The 16,080-nt window shown below is 46.8% G+C and overlaps 1 protein-coding gene across 7 annotated transcripts in view; it reads right to left on the bottom strand.

The window, feature by feature from the left end:
- Positions 1 to 7,604: 7,604 nt before the first annotated feature.
- ARHGAP6 (Rho GTPase activating protein 6) overlaps positions 7,605 to 16,080 on the bottom strand; it is a 474,697-nt gene continuing 466,221 nt past the window's right edge. For all 7 annotated transcript variants that reach the window (XM_027609075.2, XM_027609078.2, XM_027609081.2 and 4 more), the window contains exons 11-13: positions 14,790 to 15,058; positions 11,543 to 11,623; positions 7,605 to 9,606 (exon numbers count right to left, since the gene is read on the bottom strand). In XM_027609075.2, coding sequence (XP_027464876.1) covers positions 8,909 to 9,606; positions 11,543 to 11,623; positions 14,790 to 15,058 — 1,048 coding nt within the window. In that variant the 3' untranslated portion in view covers positions 7,605 to 8,908. The remainder of the gene's footprint in view (positions 9,607 to 11,542; positions 11,624 to 14,789; positions 15,059 to 16,080) is intronic.

Below are 16,080 nucleotides of genomic sequence, written 5' to 3'. Positions count from 1 at the left end.
TGTCAAAATATTTGTATATTTTAAAATAAAATAAAGCTGATTGATAGTTCCCAGGTTTGGCTTTTCAGAGTCACTTCCCATGTCGCAATTATTTCTGCAGAGAGAACCTTCCCAGAAGTCATGCTGTAGTCTCCCTGCTAGCGGCCGTTTTCCCCTCTGTTAATCACGTTTTAAGCTACTGAGAAAAAGAATTACTGTTGGCATATTTTTTTTGGTCCTCAGTGCTACTGAGTAAGTGTAGGATAAGGCATCATTATGGGAAACAAAGTGGTGTAACTGGAAACTGAAAATTGAGCCCTAGGCAGGGGTTCCCGCCCCCCCCCCCCCCCCCCCCGAAGAGCTGTACTAGTTCTTGAGAAAAACCACTCCTGGAAAAGACAACAGCCTACTGGGTTTCGGAGCTCTTTTGGGGCTAGATCATACCTGCTCATTCGTGTCCAGGGGTCAATACTCCCCTCCTCTGAGAGGAGGCTTCATTTAGAACTTAAAATTCATTGTGGATGTTCTCCGGGGTTTTAGGCTAAGTCTTCTCTCTACGCTGTTAGCCCTGTTCAGAATCAGAACAGACTCCTGTCCTAAGGCCAAGTATTAGTGAACAGGGTGGGGTTGGAACTGGGCTTGTATATGAAACTGGAGCATTCCTAGCAGTTCTCTGTGTCTAGGGAGCTGTGCCCTCTGCATCGCCCCGGGAATAGGAAATGCAAAAAGGGCAGCCCTGACCAGCGAGGTACTCAGTCTTTTGAGGGACAGTCTGTAAATGAAATGATGGTAAGTCCAAGAATCCTCATTTAAAAACAGCCTGTGGTAATCTAGGGGGTGCAAGTTTACTTAAGTATTTTTTAATATATATTGAATGTACAGTTACCGATTTGAGTTCATCCTCTACCAGAGTTACTCCTTCCTAGCTAAAGTGAAGAGATGCACACTTCATGCCTCCGCTCTACAGTGACTATGGGACTTGTACTATGGACCATGTGTGTCTTCATAGGCTTAAGGCCACGTGCGGTGACAAAACAATGCACGTCCTCCAAAAGGTACATGTGCCCCCATGTTCACTGCATTATTTGCAATAGCCAAGACATGGAAACAACCTAAGTGTCCACCAACAGATGAATGAAGAAAATATAATATATACAGTAGACTATCACTCAGCCGTAAAAAAGAAGGAAATCTTGCCATTCGTGACAACATGGATGGACCCTGAGGGCTTCATGCTAAGTGAAATAAGACAGAGAAAGACAAATAGCATATGATCTCACTTACATGTGGAATCTAAAAAAAAAAAACCGAGCTCATAGGTACAAAGAATAGATTAATCACTGCCAAACGTGGCGGGGGTGGGGGGTGAAATTTGTGAAGGAGGTTGAGAGGTACAAGTCTCAGTTATAAAAGAAGTCATAAGGATGTCACGTATTGCATATTGGAAAGTTGCTAAGAGAGTGGATCTAAAAAGTTCTCATCAAGGGCGCCTGGGTGGCTCAGTTGGTTGAGCGACTGCCTTCGGCTCAGGCCATGATCCTGGAGTCCCGGGATCGAGTCCCGCATCGGGCTCCCTGCTCAGCAGGGAGTCTTCTCCCTCTGACCTTCCCCCCTCTCATGCTCTCTCTGTCATTCTCTCTCTCAAATAAATCTTTAAAAAATAAAATAAGTTCTCATCAAAAGAAAAAAATTCTGTAACTGTTCATTTCCCAATATATGCAAATATCAAATCATTACATTATACACCTGAAACTAATGTAAGTCAATTATACCTCAATTAAAAAACGTGAGTTAGAGTCCAGCTCGAGCCTTCACTTGCTGTGTGATCTTTGGGTCCCAACTTTGTCAGCCTTAAAAAGAGTAATAAAACTGTTTTCGTCTGTTGAGGCTGCTATTACAAAATGCCACTGGCTGCGCAACTTAACAAACAACAGAAGTGCACGGGTCACAGTTCTGGAGACGGGAGGCCCGAGGTCAAGGCAGCGAGGCTTCAGTGCCGGGTGAGGAGGTTCACTGGAGACCCTCTCCTCTGGGGTCCTCCTCCCAGGAAGGGGCGAGAGAGCACGCCGCAGTCTCCTTTATACAGACGCTAATCTCATCCCGAGGCTCCACCCTCATGACCTAAGCACCTCTCAAAGGCCCCGCCTCCTAGTACCATCAACATACGGATTTGGGGTGGGGGGGGCACAGGTCCAGACCATAGCGCCCACCTGTGAGAGTTGTTTCCAGGTACTGCAAGATGACACCTGAGAGCACTTAGAGCCCGCAGTGGGACATGCTCCCTGTTTGTCAGCCATCAGCTCATCACCAACAAGGAAAGGATGGTCCGAGGGGGGCGGCTGGGCGTAAAAGAAGTTACTAAGTCTACGTAGTGGGCCGCCCTCCGCCCCCCTCTCCCAAGGAGCAGCTGCCTGCCAGTGGACTAGCAGGGGCTCCTCCTGATTTGGGTTAATTGGAAGGATTAGCAGGCACTGGGGTGCTTGCTCTAAGCAAGCTCATAGTATTTAAAATCTCTATAGGGACAAGGCAGGTAGCAGTCTTTGACCTGTTGAAAACTAGAAACACGGCAGGGTGACATTTGGTTTACTTCATAAGCAAGTCCCGCTAGAGAAAAATAAAGGTTATGATTAGGCTCCTGTGCTTCCTAATCTAAAATGTAGCTCACGGTGTCCTCAGGATCACAAAGGTATCCAGATTTAAAACAGGTTATGTTTCCCGCACGTAAAAGTACCAAAAATTATTTCCAAAGCCACGTATTCCTCGTAACTTAAGTCAAAATTTTGAAAATTACGTAATTTCTTAAACATACAGCATATTAAAGCGATGCATATTAGTTATTCCTTCCCCCTTTAACAGAATGATATACTTACTGCTGTGGCAGAGGTCCCGTAATAAAATGCCATGCCATTTGTATAAGCGGTAAATGCTTCATGCTTGTGCGCACCCTTGTTGTGAAGAGAAGCTGACAGCACTTTGTGCCAAGTATTCACCCTGGTGTCACACTCGCATAGTGAGTGGGATCGTAGCAGCTGCTGGAGCAGACGTTAAAAGTTTCTAAGAAGTTTCTATGTCTACTTGGGGGATGAGGCATGGACACATGGGAGCTAGCTTGGGTTTATAATTGGCTTTTACTTAATGCTTTCACATGCACAATGTCCCGTGTGATGGGGCCACGGAAACGACAACCCGAGTGCTATAACGTAGCAACTGCGTGGAGAGAGAAGACTTCACGATCGGAGTGAGTGGACTCCTGAAGGACAGTAAAGGTTACTGGTTTGGAGCTCTGCTCAGAATCATCATTTAAACACTTTTTTTCTTTCTACATTTCGGATACGTTCATGTGGCTAGTTCCCGTGGCTCTCCAGTGGTTTGACATGGAATATTTTCAGGATGCTTTTGGCTACAAGTAGCAGAGTCCTTGCTGGGACTCCTCACCACAAGTGCAAGGTTGGGTGTGTGCCTGGTCGAGTCCAGCTCTCTCATGCTGTTCCCTTCATGCTTAATTTCAGCTTCATCTTGAAAGGGGGGGATTCCTTTCATCATCCTCAGATGGCTCCTAGCTGCTGCCTGAGCTTTACAATGCTTGTTTATGGCCGGCAGGTATGATGTGGGGCAGGAGGGGGGTGTCTCCCACAACCATGGAAAATAAGGTTACTCCTCTTCAAGCTCACTGGGCCAATTCAGCATTAGGTCTGTGTCCTGGCACCTCCTACCCTTGTACATTCCCAGGAGAGTGTCTCGTGCTTAGCCTAACTCAGACGAATCATTTAGAGTAAACTGCGGTGCCCACAGGAGGATTATTTCACTACGAATTTTTAAATCCCTTTCGCTCAGTTGTCACCCCAGAGGCAGGAGCTCCTCCCCCGGGGAAGTTCCCGCTGAGCCCCTTTCCTTCATGAAGGAGACCCAGGGCTCCGAGAACCACAGAGCTTTGTTCATGCCTCTCTGAATTATCCAGCTGGCAGGCTGGCGCACGTAGACGGCTTGCCACCAAATCCTGGTTCTGCCACCCTATAGTTGTGTGACCTTGGGCAACTCATCTGAGGTCACTCCGAGTCACCTCTGCCCTCCGACAAGAGAGGATGGTTGTGGTTCCTGTCTATTGCTTGTGGGGGTTAAATGAGTGGCGGAGTAAAACACCTGGGTTCGAGCAGATGTTGTTAATAAATGTTAGTTACTAGTACCAGCATCTTGCAGCAGAGGGTCCCAATTTGTTTCTTCTAAAGCGATCTCACGTGGGACACCGATTCGCTGCTATTTGTTGGCCATTAATTCAGCGCTGCTCCAGGTTGTTTCTCCCTTAACCCTCAGAACAATCCCGAGGGCGAGGTGTTTTTATGCCCTGACTCCCCCGAGCAGAGAGGCAGAGAAGTGAAATGGGCTGGGCCGAGGTCACCCAGCTCATGAATGACAAAGCCAGGACTCAAACCTTGTCCTCTTTGAACCCGGAAGCCCACACTTTAAAAAAGGTCATTGTTCTTTTCAGTCATTAAGTGAGCACCAACCAGGAAGCATGCAGATATACATTTACTTGCCACGTTTACTATTAAATTTTTCTTAAGAATGGAAAGGTACCACATCCAAGCCACCTGCCCTCTCTGTCCCAGATATCACAGAGCTGGGCGATGCGTCTTCGTGAGGCCTGGCTGGTTAGGAGACAGGGTCTCTGTGCTCGCCATTAGCTTCTCCCCAGACTGTGTCCCCGTTTCCTCAAAGGCCTTTTTATTTGGCAAACATACCTCTATCTCTACATTTGCTGGGAGGTCAACGGACTTGTATTTTTTTCTCCATTGCATGGGAAACTGCCTGATCACATTCATATGCATATGTTTGGCCAACATTTATCAAATGCCAACCGTATTGCTGGGTCTCTGCCCAGTCCCGAGCACCTAGTCCCTGCCATCAAGGACAGAGTGGGAATGACCTCGAGATAAGACATGCAGCAGTCCTGAGAACGCACAGCAACGCTTGTTAAAAACGGCCGTGTGCGCCAAGTGCCTGAAAAATGATATGATTCAGCATGTTTATGGGAGGGGAAGATTCAAGCTAACTTTACAAGCAAAATAGCCTTCCGATGACTAGGGAAAGCAGGGAGGAGCACTCGAGGCCCCTCGGAACAGAAGTGCGAAAGCGCATTCTGCGTGCGGGAAGGGGGTGTTTCCCGGATGAGGCCAGAGCAGGGGGTACGGTGTTGGGGAGAGATGATGGGCGGAAGGTCGATTGAGGCTGGGGTGTGGAGCGCTTTGATGTTACCACAAGGAGTGGGGACTTCGTCTTGTGGGCCAGAGCGGGAGGAGGGCATCAGCGGTTTGGCAGCAGGGGCGTGCCTGTGATGAGGTGTGCATTGTAGGCTATCTAAGAGGCCGTGGTGTGGAGGAGCGGGGAGGAAGGAGACAGAAAGGGACCCAAGAACCGGAGGCTAAGAGGGTGAGGGCAGACACACGGGAGACACATGCAAGAGAGGCAGCAAGGCTGGGACCCCAGGGAGGCTGGGGTAAGATGCCCTGGAGGAGGACCTGGCTGGAGGCTGCAGGGAATGTGGCTCCGCATGGAAGTCGAGGCGTGCAGTTGGTCCTTCAGGGCTGGTGACGCTCCGTGCGACACTCAGTGAAGACCTCAAGCCATTGGGGACTAGGTGGGCTATCAAGGCTGGAGATTTGGGTTGTCAGACTTAGCCAATGGGCACTCGGTTCAATTTCAACGTCAGATACACAGTGAATGACTTTTTAAATACTTTTTATGGTAAGTATGTCCCGTGCCATATCTGGGGCAAGAAATCTTTTTTAAATATAATTACATCTCAGATATGGCACGGGACATACTCATACTAAAATACGGTCATACATTTATCAGACTGTTGAACTGGGTGTCCTCTATCTGATCTGGTGACCCTACCTGAGAGGTGCCAAGGTAGAGGGCTCTGCACCCCCCGACCCACCTTCCCCTGGCCTGCCAGGCCATGCTATGAGCTGGACGTGGGTTTTTTTTAATTAATTACTAAACCTGGGATGTCGCAGGCAAACTGGGATGAGTGGGTCACTCCAGGCTGAACAGATGTTGCCTGAATTGAGTTTTGAGAATCTTCTGACCCTTCTGCCACCTCCGGGGCACCTTCCCTTGGGGCTGGGCTGCGAGCACCTGGGTACACCGGGGATCTGAGCAGGCCAGGGGTGCACACCCCAGCCACCCCTCTGGGCAGCCTCCCATCTGCACTACGCCGTCTGTTGCCTCGGCTGTGCGGAAGATTCTCAACCCTTACTGGAATTTTCCTTTGCTTTGCATTTTTTTTTTTTTTTTTTTTTTTTTGTCTTGAACATTTGCTGCTGATTTAGTCCCGTTTTAACATTCTGTCTGGTCGAGCTGTGGTCCTGTCTCCATCTCCTCTTCTTCCAGTTCCTTCCTCTCTGTTCTGTGGAGTCTGACCCCCCTCCCTCACCGTGGTCTGCTTATCAGCCGATGGCGCCCACGGGCCTGGACTTGGCCCCCGCGTCTCCCGACACTGAATCCCAACGCTGTTCCTCTGCCCAACCCCGTGTAGGAAAATGTGCGTGAGCAAAGAAGCAAGCTGGGCTAACTTACAAGTTTTCTTCATTTGCACCAACTCCGTTGGTACAAAAGATTTTTTCTTTCTATAAAGAACCGCAGCAAACGTATGTTAATAGCTACTTAGATGAAGACAGATTTGCGCTTGGCCGTTTTCTGCCGTCGCAGTACTGGCCCCGTTGCCCGAGGCGCACACACAGTGACCCAGTGTCAGGGATGCAGAGGCATCTGCGGCAGGCGAGCTTTCTTCTTGCTCCTAGGAGCTCTAGACCTGTCAACAGACGGACAGACCTTTGTTGTCACAGACATCAACCTCAGAGCCATTTGGTCTGGAAGTTTTAAAAAAAATAGAACTGTTAGGGCAGGAGCCGGGTGGGAAGAGGGTCCCATACATGTGGCGGTTCAGTCCAGAACGGAGGCAAAGAACTGGCCAGCTCATGGTCGGACTCAAAGCCTGGAAGACACACGGTGAGCAGGAATAGGAGGGGGGGGGGGTGACACAGAAGAGCAACTCGCGATCCACAATCAAGTAGTGTTTGCTCAGAGTCTTGTTTACGACTTTCGGCTGCATGCGGGCCTCCAGGAAGGACCGGAGACCGGTGGGCAAATCCTTCCCGAGTCCCAGCGGGCGGCGGAGGTGCTGGACCCAGTGGCAGAGCCTGAAGACAGCCCGATCATTTGCCCAATAAGAAACGTTAGACACCACGTCTAGACGTCATTATTTTGGCTCTGAAACAAAGGAAGCATCTAAGGCCTTTATAAAGGACAGATGTAACGTACAGGGACCGTGCTGGGCACCACCTGTCCAGCGGGTTTCCAGCCTGCGGCAAAAACACTTCCTCACTGACAACTGAGTTTCACTTGACTGACAATCAGCCTTCACTTGCAACAAATAATTAGTATGACTTGCTAAGTGTGTCAGTGGCCCCAAACCATCTGATAGCTTTTACTAGCTCTTTAGCTGTATATGTATAGTATCGCTGCTATTTATGACACTTGGACTTGTGGAGAGCCAAGGGGATGTCTGGAACGGAGTAGCGAGTTCATGCATTAGATTTAATGCCAGGAAACAAAGCCTTTGTTTAACTTTTTATTCATCATGACACAGGATAGAACTTTAAGAAACACCACGGAAAATGTCATTGCCGACATGAAAATTAAGAGTAGCATGTTTCATAAAAAATTCTTCTTCTATAATACACATTCCCTTACGAAGTGAAAAAAAAAATCTCGTAAAATACTGAAGCGAATCGCCACCTGCTGGTCAAAAATGGTTTTGCGGTTGAAAAACTTGAAACTACTGAAGTATGTAGTAGGAGCATTTTACGATACACACAAAATTACCGAAGAAAACATGTCCTCAGCCTTTGGCACGATGTAAATACAAAGCTGGAGTTTTTGTCCAAACGTGACTTACTTTACAAAGCTTTGCTTATAATTTGGTTAATACTGATTATGGGGCAAAAGGAAAAACTTTTGTTCTGTAATTTGAATACTGTTTGGATGCTTAAACGCTTTATAGTTGGATTCCAGTTTGTAGTTTTTGAAAAATACATAAAAATTATACATTATAAATATATATTATATATGGTCTATATAAAATTGAATTTGATCTAAAATGGGAAGGACAACTTCTTAATTATTCTTTCTTTGTTAGGCACGGCCTTTCTCTTGTTCGATTAACTGAATCCTTTCTAAACAGATTCTAAAAATATATTCCATAATGTATCAAATTTAATATCTTCCTTAAAACATATTCAATATGAAAAAGCATTCAGTGACTACGTTTTCTTTTGCATCTCACGACTATATAAAAATATGGCTTGGCATACTCTGTTTTGTTTGTTTTGTTAGTGTTTTTCCTAGGCATTGAAGGAAGGGCTGTCCCCAGCTAAAAAGCTATGGCAAAAGCACAGAAACCTGCTTGTGCATATTCTAGAACATTCTATAGAATCTCATTACTCAGTATAAGTGAAGTGATTTTGAAAAATTGTTCCTTCTGTTTCTGTGAATATATCATATACGATTATCATACATAATCTGTTACAGAATATACAACAGTCAAAACTGAAGTCACATAAATACAGTTAAGCTATGTCAAAGCAAGGGTTTTATCTTAACGTGAGTAGTTTTCCGGTTGGGTATCACCATCCGTTTTTGTTTCCGTTTTCTCCTAAGGCTGGCTATGCAACAGAAGTTTATTATAAATGGCAAGGGTACTAGTGCTCTCTATCTTTAAGTGAACTGGGTTTCTCTCGTGTTATTTATTTTTTTTTAAGTGTTAAAGAAGAAAAACCAGTACGTGTCCCTTTGTCCAACACCAACTTCTTCCCCTACGGAGTGACAGAAGGCTGTTTGGGCCGTGGGGGTGCACGCTTGGGTGGGCTCATACCAGCGTTTCCGGGAGGGCATCGGGGTTGTCGGTCGATAAGAGCTCCCAGATCTGCCACCGCTCTCTCTGCCAATCCAGCCAGTCGGGGTCCCCCAAAGTCTTACTGTTCTGATCGCTGGCGGAAGTGGAGTAGGCGCTGCTCAGTTTTTGCTCAGCGGCTTGCTGCTCTCGCTCGGCTGTTTGGCTTCCCTCTTCCGACGCTGTTCTGGAACCTTCTTCTGGCCTCTGAGGCCTCCACAAGAGCGGCTCTGCTGGCTGGTGGGATGACGCTACAGCTTGCTTCCCGGAACCAGGATACGGAGGCGGAGGCCTCTTGTCACGCTTCTCACTCTCTCGAGGTCTCTGATGAAAAGGCTTGGCTCTGCTCTGCAGCCAGACCACATCGAGCTCACTCTCAGTGAGGTCTTCGGCGCTGCTCAGAGTCAAATACTGCTCTGACTTCGGTGTGGCCTGCTCACCCCTTCTGCCACCGCCCTGGATGTGGGGCGTGCTGCAGACGCGCGACACGGGAGGGCAGGCCCTGTACTCCACGATGGTGGCCGTGGTCTGAGTCCTCCGAATGACCTGCGGGCCACTTTCCAGTTCTGTGGGGCTCCCCTGCCATCGGGGCCAATTTGGGGACAGGTTCCCTTGAGAAAGGGAGCATGGCCCCGGTCGGAGGGAGCTGCTCTCAAAAATGTCTCCATAGGAACCTGGAAGCCAGAGAGAAGGGCGAGAAATGGAATTAGTTTGTAGAATCCCTCTCGGGATGTGTCCTGCTATTTCCTTCCCACGGCCACCTTCAAAAATTGAGAAAGCACAGGACACTCCTCCCGCTGCCTAAAGTAAAACATGTCCTAGGAAAGGAAATGACAAATCACGCTTTGGTTATTGGCACAATTCACGGAGCAGCTCCAGATCCGGATGTCAAACTAGATTCAATAGTCCTTGTCACTAATTTGTTTCAGGAAAGGCCCCTTCCACATGGCTTCTGAACCTGGAAGGTAAAGGAAATGTTCTCTTCTCGTTCGGTGCAATTTGCAGTCCTGAGGAGACACCAACGATAATGCTTTGATGTTTCCACCATGTCAATAAAAGGTGTTGGAATAAACAAACTGAACCTAAAATGCCCCATCTCGGGCCAGAAGGTCATGAAGACAGCAGCTGCTGTGTAGACCCCACCGCCACCAGTGTGGGAAAGACTGGCCCAGTCCTCTCCCTTATGAAAAAGCAGGCAGGGAAAGAGAAGACCATTTTGGGCAAGAGATATGAGCATTTGAACAGGGACCGAGCAGAGTTGAAATAGCAGAAAGAAATGGAGCAGAACATCTTGGAATAGTTTATCCTTGGGGGGAAAGGTAGTAAAAGCACTTAGTAGGATGCAACGCAATGTGGTTAGGTAATGGGTCAGTACTTAAACTCAGCCGGCGTAGAGACCACTAAAGTAAAGATGCACCGAGCTTTAAAAATGGAATATGGGAGGGGCCGCCTCGGCGGCTCAGTCAGTTTAAGCTGCCGAATCTTGATTTCGGCTCAGGTCACGATCCCAGGGTCATGAGATCGAGCCCGGCATCCGGTTCCGAGCGTGGCGTGGAGTCTGCTTGGGATTCTCTCTCTCTCTCTCTCTCTCTCTCTCTCTCTCTCTCTTCCCCCCTCTGCCCCTCCCCCTGCTTGCTCTCTCTCTCTAAATATAAATAAATAAAATCTTTAAAAAAATAAAAATACAAAATAAAAAAAACAGCAGCTTGGGAAAGTTCAGCTAATTAATAGAAAAACTGGAAAATAATGGTGAGAAAGAAATGCAAATGAAAATAATAAATACAATTTTGTTTTCTTTTTTTAAAGATTTTATTTATTTGAGAGAGCGTGAGCGAGCGTGCGCACGAGCAGGGGGAGAGGGAGAAGGAGGCTCCCCGCCGAGCAGGGAGCCCGGTGCGGGGCTCGATTCCAGGACCCCGGGATCACAGCCTCAGCTGAAGGCAGACGCTTAACGACTGAGCCACCCAAGTGCCCCCAATTTAGCTTTCAATTTAGCAAAAATGCAAACCCAATGATGTGCAGCGCCGGCACCGCATGTTGAAACGCCCCTGCCAACTGCACTGAGGTGGGCGAGGAAGGGGCTGTACCTCTGGATGCTTGGAAAGGTGCATTATTTGGACCCACTGTCCTATTCTGGATGTGTAACTTGCTTTCCAAAATTTTGTGAATCTATTAATCGTTGAAAATACAAAACAAAAAGTACGTGAAAGAGGTTCCCGACAGCATAACTTATTACAACAATGACAAAAAAAAAAAAAAAAAATGGGTTGTAAACTATGAGTATGCACTCTGGAATACTACGTGGCCCTTAACAATAAAAATGGCAAGTAAGTGGGAAATGGAAGTTAAACAAATGATATCAAGTTGCACAGACAGAATGACTGTAGCTATGTTTTAAAAACCCTTGCAAAGGAAGTGAAATGAAATATAGTGAAAGACTGATGTATTTTGGCAGAAAGGCTAAGTATAGCTTGATCTGATTTCCCCCCTATTTTCAGCATTTTCCAAATAATGCTTGGCAAGTACGTAATACGACAGTAAGACAAAAATTAAAGAATATTAAGTTAAAAAGTAAATGCAATAAACGGTCTTGAAAAGATAATATGTCACCTGTCATTCCTGGGTCTTTGGAACCACTTTTTAATGTTGAATGCCAAGTTCCCCAGATATTGAAAGGCTCCTCTGACATATCTAGGAAAAAGTGTATAGAGAAAGGTATGTCACTCACAATGAAAAGTGAAGAGCAAAAATCAAGAAACAAATTATTTTGGTAACAGCGCCACATTCAAGACTGTGGCGGATACAAGACAGAATATGATGCATGCCTGCCTTTCAGGGGGTTTATCCCATTTGGGATTTACAAAAAGGCTTCCTCTATAATGGTTGTGGTACCCAGAATCAGGCCCCCCAAAGATGTCTGTGCCATGATCCTCGGAACTTGTAAAGAGGTTATACGCCAAAGGGACTTTACAGGTGTGATGAAATGACTGAATCTTGAGATGAGAAGATGATCCTGGATTATCTGGGCGGGCCTGATGCAATCACAAGGGTCCTTATAAGGGGAAGGCGGAAGAGAAGATGCTACATTGCTGGCTTCCAAGGTGGAGGAAGGGCCATGAGCCAAAGAACACAGGTGGCCTCTAGAAGCTAGAAAAGGCAAGGGAAGAGATTGTTCCTTAGAGCCTCCTGAGGGAATGCAGCCCTGCAGACCCATTTTGGATTTCTGAAGTCCCGAACTGTAAGATGATAAATGCATGTGTTGTTTTGTCTTTTTTAAAATTTTATTTATTTATTTGAGAGAGAGAGAGAGAGCCTGGGATGTGATCATAATGAGTATTTCTCGAAGCAAAAGTCTAGCGGGCGCTTCCCGGTGGCAGCCGTTCAAACGCACTCTCTCCTTTAATTCCGAGGAGATGCCCTGAGTCCACTTTAGAGGTGAGGCCAGCAGCCGAAGGAGCAGCTAGGAACTGCACGTGGCTACGGGGCGAGGACTGTCGAGCGCTTCCTACGTGCCAAGTTGCGGGTTGAGGACTTTACATGGATTAGCTGGTTAAGCTCTACGAATGAATACGGCTGTCTTCCTTAGTTTTCATACAGGGAAGAAAGGGGACTCCAAAAAACTCAATCTTTCCCACGAGGTCCTGCAGTTTGAAAGTGGCAGCATGGTTACTGACTCCAAATCAAGCGCTCTTGTCATGGGATACTAACATGACTTGTTTCTTTTTTTTTTCTTTAAGATTGTATTTATTTATTGGACAGAGAGAGAAAGAGCACAAGCAGGGGGAGCGGCGGGCAGAGGGAGAGGGAGAAGCAGGCTCCCCGCTGAGCAGGATCCTCTGAATGCGGGACTCGATCCCAGGACCCTGAGATCATGACCTGAGCCAAAGGCAGATGCTTAACTGACTGAGCCACCCAGGCGCCCTTAACACGACTTGTTTCTAGTTCCCTCGGGGTGAGGTTATTTCCAGGGAGAAAGTTACGCTTAGGTAAGATGGCTCAGCCCCTGCACCAGTGATATCTGGGGCCGGATCTTTCTCTGTGTGGGGCCGTCCTGTGTGCTGTGGGATGCTGGGTAGCACCCCGTCCTAGGCTGTGACAGCCCCAAACGCCTCCAGACATTGTCAGCTGTCTTCCTGGATACAAAATCGAGGACCACAGTGTTAAGAGTTGGCCAGGATATTGAATGGTCAGAAAGAACAAATACGTGCTTTAGTCTACCGGCTAATTAGAGCTAATGTGTATCTTAGCCTACCTGCTAAGACACTATGAAGCAAACACACTGATCCTGGGAAGAAAGAATCAAGCTTTCTTAGTGGTAAGCTGTCTAGTAATCTCTCTTTGAATTTGTATTTAGAGACCCAAATATGCCATGCCTTTCATAATAGCAAAAGTCTCTTCAGATTGCCTTTTTTGTTGCTATTATTGCAGAGAATATTGCATACAGAAAATCTGTCACCAATTTAAAAGAGCAGAAACTAGAGATCATCTATATGCATCAGAAAGGGAAGAGTTAGAAATCGATGATACATCGATTTAAGGGAAATATATAGTGGCCATGAAGAATGTTAGCAAAATGGAAAATGTTAATGATACGATCTTAAGTAAAATAAGCTGAATTCAAAAGCAGCTATGCTTTGAAAACAAATATATCAAATTAGGGATGCATCTGGACAGGGACTAGAAGAAATGAAGTTTCACATTTTATTTTCTTTAAAAGATTCTATTTATTTATCTGAGAGAGAGACAGACCAAGATGGCAAGAAAAGAGCATGAGCAGGGAGGAGAGGGAGAGCACACGCAGGGGGAGCAGCAGAGGGAGAGGGAGAAGCAGGCTCCCCACTGAGCAGGGAGCCCGACGCGGGGCTCGATCCCAGGACCCTGGGACCACGACCTGAGCCGAAGGCAGACGCTTAACCGACTGAGCCACCCAGGCGCCCCAAGTTCCACATTCTAAAAATAAATTTTATGCTTGAGGGGAACATGGGTTACTGTTTTCATTACAATTTTTAAAAATTATTTTTTGACATGAATATTTGTAAAATAAAAATAAACATGCTATGATTTAGAACACCCCCCCCCAAAAAAAAACCCATCAAAAAACAGAGCCCTTTCAGGGTGTCTGTTTGGATTAAGTGATACACGTAGGATAAGAGAGCAAGAATTTGCACTGTGGCTTCCACTTATTACTCAGAGCATCCTGCTGAGTCCTGGCACTGAGGAATTACCCTGTGGAGGGAAAGAGCAGAACCAAACATTTAGTGGTCAAATAAATTTGGGAAAAACTACAAAGCACACTCTCCCTTCCATTGTGCGAATTAATGGTGCCCATTAGTACTTTAAAGAGTTTGAGAAATTACACAATAGAGAAACTATTAGCTTGGTTAACCCAGCATTCCCCAAATACATTTATTTGACCACGGAACCCTTATTTTGCTTAAAAAAAAAAAAATCTTAATCTCTCATGGAGACCTCTTGGGAACATGATGTCTCCTGATATAGTGGGTTCAGCTTGTTCTCTTTATAGAAGTAGCAGCAATAACTGGGTGACATGCGCCCAAACTCACTGGCCAGGACCTATCAGGTTCCTCAGATGCTCACGGGAAGGATCAGCTGGGAATATCAGTGGCTCTCTGGGCATGAGACTGCTTCCCAGATGCCCGGCCAGCAGGGAGCCTCCGAGACCGTGACTGGGCTCGCCCACCACACCTTCCTCTTCCTAGAGCAGGAACTCAGTAAATGTCACAGAATAACAGGAACATGAAACAAGGAAGAGATGAAGAGACGGCCCAAGGGCCCGTACCATGCCATCTGCAATCAGAGTCACTGATCTGGCCCGCGCCAGCCAGGTTCCAGTTACCTTTGCCAAGCCTTGGTCCAGGAGAACTCTCCCTTGATTTCGACGATGGCAAGTGGCTCACCAGCACATACTGCTCCGGCCCTTTGTAAAGCTTCTCCGAGCCCCCCGGGGCCGCGTCCTCTTGCATAGCCAGCAAAGAGCGCTCAGACAGCACTGGGGAGTTGTTGTCATAAGGGGAGAGGTCTCCGCTGGAGGCCTTGTTGGAGTCGGTGGACGAGTGCCTTCCTCCCACAGAAAAGGAAACTTCCGATCGCAACATGTCAGGGCTTCTGGTGCAAGAAGACAATGGCAAGTGCATGAGTGTGTTAACACTTAGTGACCAGATTCAAACAATACGACGACCGTTACACAAAAGACAGGCGGAGAATGCATGGGCACAGGGGCTGAAACAAAAAGACCTTCGGAGCCATGTTCCCAGACTTGTACAGCAATAACGGGAAAGCGTTTCCACGACATGGCCGGCAGAGGGCAGTGAAACCCCACAGTTGTTACGGAAACTGTCAAGGCGAAGGGAGGAGGGGAGGATGAAACAGACATGGATCCCTGTATTCTCCACCGTGCATCGCTGGAATGCCTGTTGCGTTAATCCCGTCTCCATTGGGAAAGTCAAGTCTGAGGCTCCCTATCTGTTAAGTAAGGCAAAACTGGCAGATAAGTCTTTTATGTTCCTCAATATCCTTAATTTAAAATAAGTCACATAAAACTACGACTGAAACTTTACAAGTTCATGATGGTTTTATGGGTAACGTCTCTTCCCCCTGCCCAAATACTTCATGTGAGTAAATCCATCTTTCTTGTGATGACGACTCTGGATGATGATGGTGATGATGCTTCTGGGGGGAGTAACAGTCTCACGCACAGAGGCCAGCGAGATAAATGTATGACCATCACTAGCGTTCACTGTATTTTGATACTCCTGAAATGATCCTACAAGGCACTAGTGATATAAAACAGGCGAACTAGCATATCCAGTACGTCTTCTATGTGCATGAGTTGTCACAGCAACAGAAATAACGGTGAAAATGCAAGAGGAACAGGAAAATGAGAACTTCAGCAACATGAAACGAGTGTTGGAAGTCTTACCTGGGAACATCTGTATTTTCTACCTTCCTCAAAAGTGGCCCTGACATCTTGAAGGGAAATGATCACAGAGTGATTAAAAGTTCCAGAACCTACTTTTGTCTCCCCCCCACAACCCTGCTTCATTTCTCTATTACTAGTCTTTGCTTTCTTCTGTTTTAATTCTTCAAAACAAATCCTTTGGGATCTTAAAGAAGGTAAACACATGCCT

The sequence above is a fragment of the Zalophus californianus genome, chromosome X, assembly GCF_009762305.2.
Source record: "Zalophus californianus isolate mZalCal1 chromosome X, mZalCal1.pri.v2, whole genome shotgun sequence".
NCBI lineage: Eukaryota > Metazoa > Chordata > Mammalia > Carnivora > Otariidae > Zalophus > Zalophus californianus.
The sequence above is the reverse complement of the archived record's forward strand: the minus strand, read 5'-3'. Positions and strand labels throughout refer to the sequence as shown.